Source organism: Dendropsophus ebraccatus, chromosome 1, assembly GCF_027789765.1.
Source record: "Dendropsophus ebraccatus isolate aDenEbr1 chromosome 1, aDenEbr1.pat, whole genome shotgun sequence".
NCBI lineage: Eukaryota > Metazoa > Chordata > Amphibia > Anura > Hylidae > Dendropsophus > Dendropsophus ebraccatus.
Genome location: NC_091454.1, coordinates 109,848,792 through 109,861,233, shown reverse-complemented (window position 1 = coordinate 109,861,233; position 12,442 = coordinate 109,848,792). Strand labels below are relative to the sequence as shown.

At 40.6% G+C, this 12,442-nt stretch overlaps 1 protein-coding gene across 1 annotated transcript in view; it reads left to right on the top strand.

Moving 5' to 3' along the window:
- The window catches only part of GRM8 (glutamate metabotropic receptor 8), a 628,898-nt gene extending 617,105 nt beyond the window's left edge, over positions 1 to 11,793 (top strand). Inside the window, exon 9 of the mRNA XM_069957605.1 lies at positions 11,539 to 11,793. Within this exon, the coding sequence (XP_069813706.1) occupies positions 11,539 to 11,793 (255 nt within the window). The remainder of the gene's footprint in view (positions 1 to 11,538) is intronic.
- Positions 11,794 to 12,442: the final 649 nt, after the last annotated feature.

Sequence of the window (12,442 nt, the reverse complement as noted above, 5' to 3'; positions counted from 1 at the left end):
TTTGCCCCAGGTATTGTTTTTCTTATATTCTGCCCCTATCTGGATCCCAAAATCATGGTTTGAAAAATTGTCTACAATGTTAAACTCCTTTATCTGGAAGGGCAGGCCCAGACTTAAGTATAAAAATTGGACTGGAAGATTGGATGAGGGGGGTCTTGGATTGCCGGATTTTTTTATTTATTATTTAGCAATTGGGGTGCAGGATTTACACAGGGGGGATTCTTTCTCAGTTATAAGTTATATTTTGGAAAATTCTAAGTGGGAATATGCAGATGCACTGGTGGGGGCTGATGCTGCCTTTGGTGGTGGCAGAAGTTTAACACAGGTTAAAAAATATTGTAACATTTGGAAACACTTGAAGAAAATATGTAAGTGCACTTTTTATTTTGATTTTTCGTCACTTTGGGGGAATGAGGAACTTGAGGAATTCCTTAAATTTCCAAATGCACGTTTCTGGGAAAATAGAGGGTTAAAACGTTTGAATCAGCTGATAGTGGATGGGAATTTTATTTCTTTTGAGGACTGTAAAAAACTTTTTATGTTGTCAGATTCGCACTATTTTTGGTATTTACAATTGTTGAACGTTTATAAAAGCTCTGTTAAAGAGGCTGGTTGGCACATAGAGTCACATCCGTTTTTTGAATATTTAAGGTCACTCCCGAAGGGGAAGAAAGTATTGTCGGGGGTTTATAAGTATCTGGTTCGTGAGAGGAGCAATCCATATCTGTCCAGGATGAGGGAAAAGTGGGCACTTAGAATAGGAAATGTTAGCGATTCCCAATGGGAGGTAATGAAGAAGAATTGTAGGATAAATTCGATTAGCGCCTCCCATCGCTTGATATCGGCTAAGATCTTATACAGAGTTTACCTCTCCCCGGAAAGGTTGCATATTATGCATTGTAGGACAGACTCTATCTGTCCGAAATGTCAGCAAGAACATGCAGATTTTTTTCACTTGGTGTGGGATTGTCCACTAGTTCAGACTTTCTGGGGTGAGGTAATAGGGTTTATGAAGAACTTAATGGGCATGGTGTTTGAGGAGGATACCTTTTCATTATTGATGGGGGCCTTCTCTTCTGAGGTGGGAGATGGTAGATGTATAAATAAACTTACTACTCTGGTGAAGGTGGTAATTTCCCGTTATTGGATGGGTCCTTCTTCTCCTCCTTTTGGGGAATGGGAGCAATTAGTGGAAAGAGTGTACAATTATGAAAAATCTCTGGTTAAAAAACAATCATGTAAAGCACTGACTAGGTTCTGTAAGATATGGGTGAAATGGGAAAATAGGAAAATGAATTGATGAGGTTTCCCCCCCTCCTTTTTTTTTTTTTTTTTTTTTTTTTTTTTTTTCTCTCTCTCTTTCTCTTTCTTTTCTCTCTTATTTTCTACATCCTCTGTGGGCGGGTGGGTGGGTGGTGGGGAGGGGAAGGAAAAGGAAGAAGAGAAAGGGAAGGGAAGGGGAGGGGGAGGGGAGGGGAGGGAAGGAGAAAAGAAAAAAGAAAAAAAAGGAAAAAGGTACTGTACACTGCATAAGGATGGTTAGAGCAAGAGTCGTGGGCCATTCTGGGTTGTTAAAACAGGCATGATTTCTTAGCGGCTTTTTTGTATTGGATGTTATTAGGCACAAAGAGGACTGGAATGGTGTTTTAATGTCTTTTATAATGCTTTATGCCACTGTGGAGAAATAAAAGTACTAAATGAAAAAAAAAAAAAAAAAAAAAAAAAAAAAAAACATTTAGTCTTATAAGGCATGAGTTGTGGAAAAATATAAGATGTACATGAAAAAGTTGTGTCCAAAACAGCAGATACCCGGATATACTAATATTGTCTTATTTTCCTAAAGCAAACTTAGATGAACAGTCTTCAAATACAAAATATATAGTAGTGGCTCAGGCACATTCGTAAACTACATAGTCTACGTTTGCACTTCTATTCCAGGTTTAGATGATTTTTTTTTGGCTTACTTTAAAGTGGTTATCAAAGTTTAAAAAAACATGGCCATTTGTTTTTCCCAGAAACAGTGCAACTATTGTGTCCAGTTTGGGTGCAGGTTTTGCAACTTAGTCCCATTAAAGTGAATAGAGCTTAACTGTATAACCACACTTGAACAGGAGATGAGCCATGCTGTTTCTCAATAACCCCTTTAAGTGAAAAGAGTGTGTTAGGAACTATGAGTAAACAGGAAGAGCTACACAGACAAGTGAGCCCTAAACTGACACTCAGACCCATATACCTACCTGCTAACCACACTGTGCCCTAAATGGCAGTGGCTAACTTTGAGACGGCCCCTGTACTATGTAGGTGAAACACTGAACACTAGAAAAGCAACATTATCTGACATAACTGACAGGTAGCAGAGGTACTGAATCGCCAGGCAAAAGGCAAAGTCAAAAGTCTAGAAAGAGTCAGAAGGTCTAGCAAGAGGTCAGGAATACAGATTAAATCACGACTATAGGAGCAGGGTACACTGTATAGGGTATACTGCAATAATGCAATAGGCAGCAACTTCTGCAGTCCCCCAAAAAGAACTCATAGGGAGCCAGGACACTGGAGCAGAGCAGATTGGACCAGGCTCCTGGCTCCAAACAAATACACCTGAGCAGAGAAACTCTGACTGGCAGCATAGCTGTCAGTCAGTGACACAGCTGAAGGGGGTTACTAACAGAGTGTGCCAAATATTTTGGCAGATGTGGCATTGTAAGTTAGACTACGTACCTTTGCAATCCATGTTGTACCCATTTTCTGATAACCTTTACCCCCATGATGGGTGAAGCATAGTTTCTCCTAGTGCACTTTGCTTAACAAGTTTGTCTTAATTGTTGTACGCCAAAATTCTGGTTTATTTGAAGAGACAATTCTAGCACAGTACCCTTAGTATATTTCAGCTGCTGTACCTAAACAGCATATTTTATAACTGTTTCCTTCTTCTGCTGGTGGACCTCTTGATGGGGAAACAGAGAGCTGTGAACCAACCGAGAGTCTACTCCTGCTTTACCCCCCCCCCCCCCCCCCCCCCCTTTCACACACACATTCTAAAGCTGGTTTCACACACTGTATACTTCAGGCAGTATTTGGTCCTCAAGTCAGGTCCTCATAGCAACCAAAACCAGGAGTGGATTGAAAACACAGAAAGGCTCTGTTCACACAATGTTGAAATTGAGTGGATGGCCGTCATATAACGGTAAATAACTGCCATCATTTCAATATAACAGCCGTTGTTTTAAAATAACAGCAAAAATTTGCCATTAAATGACGGCCATCCACTCAATTACAACATTATGTGAACAGATCCTTTCTGTGTTTTCAATCCACTCCTGGTTTTGGTTGCTATACAGCCTCACAAATACAGCCTCAAATATACATAGTGTGAACCCAGCCCCCGAGTGTGAATCTCTGACATGAGAAAACGCAAAGATAAGGAAACGGTTTCTTTAATGTAATAAAACGTTGAATGCACAAATGTGACATATGAAATGATGGACGTCTTGATGCCTCTTTAGTCTCCTATAGTCTTATAGGAGAAATAAATTATAAAGTACTCTTGATAGTTTCCCCTGAGAGAGCACAATAATGCAAATTTCCATCCAAATTGTCTTCCAAGATAAACTGTAAAAGTAGAAGAAGGCTATTCAAACGCATGTAATTGACAAATAGGAGTTTTGAAGCATATAAAACAAGCTTTTCTGCCAGATTTGTAAAGTTTATAGATTATCAGAAATTACTTTAAAGTTGAATAACATTTTATTCCATTTTCCTGTTGCAAATAGTGAGTCTACAGTGCTATCTCTCTGTAGTTGAAATTTCAAGGTGCAGCCAGGCTATTAAAATGAACAGGCTTAACTTTGATCTCATATTCTACTTATTCTACTTAAAAATACATTGTCATCACAGAGTGTTCTCTGCAGAGAATGAAAAGGGAAATTAGGGCATGCAAATTTATTTTGCTTGAACACACTCTAAAGATTATTTCACATTTGATTGATACTTAAGTAAAGTGTATCGAGTGTTTTGATAGCTTATTTTGTGATAGGAATATATTCATATTTTCAAGTGCTACTGCATCACAAAGTAAAGAAATACAAAAGGATCACTGGAAATGAGGAAGTTAACATATACAGTACATTGAACCATTTTAGCATATTTTCAATACATTTTCAATGTATACAGATAATTGTAATTAACATGAAACCATGAAAAGCTCTTTACTGTGAATACTCAGGTTTTTAACAATTTGGATAAAACTATTTTTAACAACTTAAATACTTTATTACAATAACGTTTTATCAGTGCAGTACAGGATTTTTAAGACCTCACTCTAGTAATCACTGGCGTCCTAGTGTTAGGACCCACAAATATCATATATTTATCATATATCTGTGGATAGGTGATGTTTTTCTTTTAGATATCTAAGCAGTGTTGTGTTGAATAGGGCAGGGTTCACACTGCCTTTCTGCTGTTGTAACGCCTGGAGTAGTGGGTCCACTGGACCGTCACCAGCGATGGCACTAACCTCACCAGGGAGTGGAGTCTAAGGGGCCGCTGGTTGTCACCAGAGCCCGCCGCAAGGCGGGATGGACTTGCTGCGGCAGGCGACCCCCAGGTCGCTACCCCTGGCTTGGTTGCTAGTGACGGCGGGCGAGGCGTGGCAGGAGCAGTAGGCAGGAGATGGTGCTGGCAGAGGCCTGTAGGCGTAACCGCAGGAGTCAGGCTGAACACAGGAGCAATGGTGTGACAGGGGAGCAGGAACCAGGAACAAGGACTAGGGACCAGGTAGCGGATAGGAATCAGGAACAACAGGGAGCTGGGCCAAACGCTATGGGAAGCATGTAGAGGCTCCAACACCTGTAGAGGGGCAGGGCTGGAATTTATAGGAAGTGATTAGAGCACCTTCCAATAAGGGACGGACTGGCCCTTTAAATCTGAGACAGCCGGCGCGCGCGCGCCCTAGGAGGCAGGGACGCGCGCGCCGGCCGGCAAAACGGGTGACGGGAGCGGGGCGAGGTAAGGCGCCCCCCGGGGCCGAACTAGTAGCAGCGCCGGGACCCTGTACATGGACCCCGGCAGCTGCATGGAGAGGTCGCAGCGGTGGTCCGGAGCACGGGACGCCGCCGCGGCCGTGACAGCTGTCTGTTTAACAGATCTGTGTTTTTGTTTTGTTTTTTCTGGGGGGGGGAGAGAAACGGATGCAATTGTGTGCCATCAGTCAGGATCAATTTTCCATTGACTTCTATTAGAAAAGTAATCGGATCGGTACACAAAAACGTAATTGACCACGTTTTTCTGTACGTTAATAGTAACCATTTAAAAACTGATCCAATAAAAGGACAGCAGAAATGCAGTGTGAACACAGCCTAAAGTGGTTTTCTGGGAACATGCCAAAAAAATGGAAATAAAACCTTTCCATCCAGTATTTACACTTCCATAGTAATGCTGTCCCTGCTCCCCATGTCCCCTATATGTATATACTGGATATTGCATAAATGATGCTGCAGCCAATCATTGGCCTCAGTATTTCTGTATGTATTTCTGCATGTCTACCATGTGACCAGTGAGGCCAGTAATCCCAGGAAAATTCTGTTTAATTTTTAAGATGATTTTAAATGGTTCCAAGCAAGTGTTTTCCTTAAAATCTGATAATGACTTGAGAGATCAAGCAGCTTTTTCAGGGAATAACAAAGCAATGGGATCCAGCATTTTTGCAGGCATCAACAAAATGCTACTAGAAGCGTCCATAAATTGGCAGCAGTTTTTCCTCCTACTTTATTTTTTTAGGGTGCGTTCACCCCTACAGGATCAGCAGCAGATCTGCAGCAGATTTGATGCTGTGTTCAGTTATTAAAATGAAATCTGCTGCAGAAAATCAGCTGCAGATCCTGTAGGTGTGAACGCACCATTAGGCAGTTTCTTGTACACTGTAAGGCCATGTTCACAAGTTTTAAGACACTGGCCATTCCGCGACCGGGCTGGAGCCGCACACTCCATTGTGTAAACTGACAGGGTTTTCTGTGGCCACTATTCAGTGAATAGCAGCCACAGAAAACTGACATGTTAGTTTATTGAAGCGCTGCTATTGATCCCGAACGTAATGTGTACTATGTGTATACACTCTGGCCGGGATTTCCTCAGCACCAGCACTACTTGATCAACAACGGCCATGATCACTACGGTACTTATGCAGTGTAAACATAGCCTGAATCTCTAGAGGCATTTTTCTGTATTGCCTGATTCCAGGATTTCTATGAAAGAACTGGGGGGGGGGGGATATGCAGAAAAAAGTGCCAATATGTATACATAGTAACATAGTTAATAAGGTTCAAAGAAGACAAGAGTCCACCAGGTTCAACCTAGAGAAACCCTGCTGTGTTGATACAGAGTAGGTTAAAACCTCTATGAGGCAGATGACAATTGCTGCATCACAGGGAGAAAATTCCCTCTGGACTCTAATGGCAAGCAGAAAAGCAGAATAAATCCCTGGATCAAAATGTCACCAGAAATCTAATGCCCATGACTTGTAATAATATATTTTTCAAGAAAAGCATCCAAGCTTCCCTTGAACTTATTCAAAAGGATTGTCCAGCAAAAATATTTTTCTTTCAAATCAACTTGTGTCAGAAAGTTATATAGGTTTGTAAATTACTTCTATTAAAAAAACTCCAGTCTTCCCATACTTATCAGCTACTATATGTAGTGCAGGAAGTGTTGATTTATTTTCAGTCTGACACAGTGCTCTCTGCTGACATCTCTGGCCGAGACAGGAACTGTCCAGAGCAGGAGAGGTTTTCTATGGGGATTCATAGAAAACCGATACAGAGTTCCTGTCTCGGCCAGAGATGTCAGCAGAGAGCACTGTTTCAGACTGAAAACAAAACAACACTTCCTGCACTTCATATGCACTACATACTTTATAAGTATGGGAAGACTTGATATTTTTAATAGAAGTAAATTACAAATCTATATAACTTTCTGATACCAGTTGATTTGAAAGGAAAAGATTTTTGCTGGACAACCCCTTTAATAAATCAGCCATGGCAACACCATGTGGCAGAGAGTTTCATGGTCTTACTGCCCTTACAGTAAAAAATCCACATCTGTGCTGATGGTGAAACCTTCTTTCCTCTAGACGGGAAGAGATGAAATCTTCTGGCATTTTTATCTTCATATAAAAGTCTATGGGGGAGTCAAAAATGTTTTTATGGAAAACCACTATAGCCAAAATGTCTTGTGGGTAACATCTGGTTCCAAGTTTCTAATCCAAAAAAACACTATGGGGGAGATTTATCAAACTGGTGTAAAGTAGAATTGTCTTAGTTGCCCCTAGCAACCAATCAGATTCTACATTCCATTTTCCAAAGGACCTGTGAGGAATGAAAAGTGGAATCTGATTGGTTGCTAGGGGCAACTAAGACAATTCTACTTTTATACCAGTTTCATAAATCTTCCCCTATGAGCTAAATTTGGGAGTTTGGGTGGGGTTTACAGGAGACTAGTGCGTTAAGAGGCAAATTACTGTATCACAGTTGTACTGCAATTTGTGTGGTTTTGCTTTATTAATTAATTTGAAATTTTACTTTTTAAACATATTTTGCTTATATGGACAATAACTGCAACATAAAATCATTGGTTTCATTTTGGTCCATTTTGGTCCTATTTTTGGCCTGTTAGAGCCTTCACAAAACCTATACACCAATCCTTATATCCTGTAGTCATCAAGTTTTAATAATGGGAAAACGCCTGTAATGTTTCCTCATATATTACATGCATAATGAGGAAAATATTAGAACATTTACAATTTAAGGCTATGTATACACACTGTCTTTTTGGCCATTTGATGTCCATTTTTTAGAATGGCTGTCATTTAAAGGGCAAATTATGAAATAATTGTCTATTATTTGGCCTCAAAATGATGGCTGTCCTAAAAAAAGGCCATCAAATGGCCAAAAGAAGAGAGTGGCCAGTCTCTGCAAAGATCATCTCTGCCTGTACTGCAGTAGCGGCGGGATGATCTTTCCTGCCGCAGAGTTCCGTGCGCGCCCGCATCAGAACTCCCCATAGCACACTATGAAGCAAGCAGACAGAGCCGCTCGCTTCATAGTGTGCACTGACATGGTTTCCTACGGCTGCTATTCAGTGAAAAGCGGCCGCAGAAAACTGACATGTGTATACACTCCGGCCGGGGTCCCATAGACACCCGGCTAACATTTTTTCTTATTATTACTACGGCCGTTGTTGCAATTGGCAACAATGGCCACATAAATTCGAAAAAATACATTGTGTGAACATAGCCTAAGGCTGTAATTACTGATTGTGTGCTAAAAAGATTTCTAAGATGGGAGATTTGGAACTAATGAAAATATTTTTTTTCATCTAATTGACCTCCTGTATTCAGTACAAACAAAATAACTATAATGTTGATGTAATTCAACTAAAGTGTATTAGAAACCTGTGTGCTTTTTTTGTGTTTTACATAAATAATTTTTTTTCTGAAGTCCAAAACAATGGCTTTTCCAGACAGGGGAAAAAAATTAAAACAACAAAACAATGTGGACAACTTTTTCAAATAACAGTACATTCTTGATAAATAATAGACTTTATGTTATATAAGGATAAAGAGGTTTAAAGGAGTTTTCTGTTTTCCCTTATAAAGCAGTGTGGGAATTTTATTGGTAAAATTAAACCTGCTTGAAAAAACAATCAATAGTAGAATTTCTCTGCAGGCTTCAAGGCAGATCATCTCATTAGATCATGTATTAACACTTTCATCTCCAGACCACATAACTGAATATGAGCTTTTCTATACATAAAATGTAATTTACAGTTTATCAATGCAATTTAGGTCCAAGGCCAAAAATTTTGAACAATACTTGTTATTGAAACCCTAAGCCCTAGTTATTAATATCAAATCCACATCTAAAAGAAAACTATAAAAAATTGAAACGATCAAGAATTAATATATCAAGTTGAAAAAGCTAAACTGAACAGGCACATTGCACCAGGTAAAGTAGCACAATAAGGATATGGCCACACATGGTAGATTTCCAGGTTATTTTGTTCACCAAATTTCCAAGTAGAAAGCCTGCAGCATTTAGGGATGAAGAAAAGTTGGTGACATTTAAAAAATCTCTTCCACACAATGTGTAAAAGATGTGTCCAATGCCCATGCAGAAATGGTCCCATCATGGATTTAAAATAGCAGCATGTCAGATTATTATTATTATTATTATTATTATTATTAATCAGATCCTCTTAGATTGTAAGACCTCCAGGGCAGGGTCCTCTTTCCCTGTGTACCAGTCTGCCATTTACCTTTATGTAATGTGTTTTTGATCTTGTAATGTTCCTGTTTGTTACCCTTGTCGCTTGAATAGTGCTCTGGAATTAAGGGTGCGTTATAAATAATTAATCATAATAATACTGCAGATTTGGGCTATGTTCCCACTTTAGGAATATAGCGGGGAAATGCGGCCGGGGGAACGCAGTCGTGTCATGAATATTATTAGCAGCCATGTGTTTAATGAGATGGCTGTGTTCCCCCTGCTATTTTCCCGGAAAATGGAAACATAGCCTTGTGGCGGGTTTTCCACATTGACTTTATTAAGGAAGGCAAAATCCGCACTAAGGCTATGTTCACACATCGTTTAACATAGCAACGGACGCTGATGAACAGCCGGCTGCCGGGCTGCACTCGGCCCGTTCCTGCAGCCAATACCTCTGTATCGGCTGCAGGATTGTTCTTTTTTCACAATTTATTGGGTGTGCCTGCAAATCAATTAGCCATTCACTTCAATGCAATGTGCGGCCGCCGCTGCACATTGCATTGTGTGAACAGCTGATGTTTCTGGACTCTGTTCAGTGAACAGCTTCTGGAAATAATTGACAGGCACATTATTCGCCCGTTCTTTAGAATAATGATGTGTGAACACAGCGTGCGGTATTGCATTGACTTCAATGCAATGCCGCACCTGCAGTAAAGAACGGACACTGAGGCCATTGCAATCAGCGTCCGTTCTTTACTAAAAAAAGCGATGAATGAACATAGCCTAATCCAGTCAGTAATATACAGCATTAACAACGGCAGCAAAATTAGCAAGTCTGGGTTTTAAATATACTGGCCCAAACTTCTGTCTGACACAAAAATCTGACACATTTTTGTCTCAAACAGATAGCAATCAATCAGAGTCCATAAAAGCTAAGCTGTGATCAGTTGCTGTTTGTCTGAAATAGAAATGTTTCAGATTTTTGTGTAAGGTCACGTTCACACAACAGAAGTTTTTTTTTAAACAACAGTCATTGTTGCAGGTTTACAACAACGGCCGTTATTTTTAATTACAGCAGCCTATCATACTGAACTCTATAGAATCCCTGCCGGAGTGTATACATACTGTATACCCTCCAGCCAACATTATATGCGGCCACACTGAAAACTAACATGTCAATTATGTGGGGACGCTATTCATTGAAAGAGTGAATTGGAATGTATCCAACAAAAACTCTGAGTCCAGCTTCCAGCAAATAGTTGCAAAAGTAGGTTTATTGGAACCTTCGTCCCCGTACACACACTGCAGCCTGCTCCCAACAAGACGCCTACGCGTTTCAGCTGCGTTAAGCAGCCTTAATCATGGCTGTGCCCACATTCCAATTCAAAAGAAATGAAGTTCATCCATTTGGTACTGCAGTACCGCACGGGCTGAACTTCACAGACAGCCGCCGCTCTGTGACACGGGCATGTCACAGAACGACCGTTGTCTTGTGTGAACATGGCTTAGACTGATAAATCTGGGCTATTGACTGGTTTTAAACTTGCAAAAAACAAAATTAGCAGTGGCAAATCCGACCAAATCCTCTGTAAAATCTACACAATTTGGTACAGAGTTTTTAGTGTTTTTCTGTGGAGAAGTTGTATAGATGGCTGCATAAGATGGCTGCACACGGAGGAGCATGTGACAATACAGTATGTCCCCCATAGAAATGCACTGCACATTGGTGCATATACACAGTGGTATGGAGGACACATAGTAATGTGTATGCTCCTCCGTGTATAGTCGGGGTGGGGAAGTCCTTCAATGCTGATGAACAAGCACACCAGGAAACAACTGTGGTGAGCTACATTAGCTTTTTAGACATGAATTAGTTTTTGTTAAAAAGTGGCCAACCCCTTTAACGACACATGATGTTCATGACTGTCACAGTGCTGCAGTTAGTCTTGGAAGCCACCTCAGGAGATGAGCTTGCTTCATAATTGGTGAGTACCAATAGTGATCACAGCACTGCCGTGCCTGTCAGTGCTCTAATCTGCACCTTGCACTGTGATTGTGAGTTGCCCATTGGTTTTCGTAGCAGCTCTCATACAGCTATGTAGATAGAAAAATAACAAAAAAGTTTGGCCCTTAAAAAGTAAGAAGGAAAGAAATTCTAAATTAAAAAATTTAAATAGGCTTTGTCTTTCAGGGGTTAAAAGTTTAATATGTAAGTGTACTGATGAACCAGAGTTAATTTACCTGTTCAGTGTTCTTAATTCTTTTTTTTTGTTTATTGCTTCAGATGTATATCCAAACAACTACGCTAACGGTGTCCATGAGTTTAAGTGCATCGGTATCTCTGGGAATGCTCTACATGCCCAAGGTTTACATCATCATTTTTCACCCAGAGCAAAACGTTCAAAAACGAAAGAGGAGCTTCAAGGCTGTTGTGACAGCTGCCACCATGCAGAGTAAGCTGATCCAAAAAGGGAATGACAGACCCAATGGTGAAGTCAAAACAGAACTCTGTGAAAGTCTTGAAACAAACAGTAAGTAGCTACAAGAATGTTGTGTTGTAATAATTACCATTCACAGTCACTGCTTACATCTGTTAACACCTTAAAGGAATTGGGAGTGATTTTAGATATAAGACCGAGGAGGGGGTGATTAAAACCAAAACCTGTATTCCCCTACTGGCTCCCAATGCCAGCACCCTACCACTCTGTTTATGCTGTGTGGCTGCTTCTGGGCTCAGGAGTTATGACATTGCAGGCCCACCAAACCAATCAGTGGATTAAGGGCTGTATTATAGAGCCTGATGACTTGATGTAAGCAAGCGCTCATCTACTAAATTGGCGCTCGGTTACTGAGCCCATATAAAACTTAATAATTGTGCAGCATGGGCTGCATGGACATCATTAGCAATGTTTTTGCAGTCCTTGCCTATTAAGTGTAAAATAATGAACTTATACTTCTCTGCGCTCCCTGATGTCCTCGCTTGCTCCCCGCAGTGTCTGAAGCGACAGGCCATTCAGCCAATCAGCAAAACAGTGCCATGGCCTGTAATTGGCTGAGCATCCTTTCACTTTAGACACTGTGGGGAGCGGGCCAAAGCTAGCAGGACATCAGGGAAAGCAAAGAGTAGCGATACACACCCAGCGGCATGATTTTAGGTCAGGACCAAAAGAAACGATCAGTCGATGATC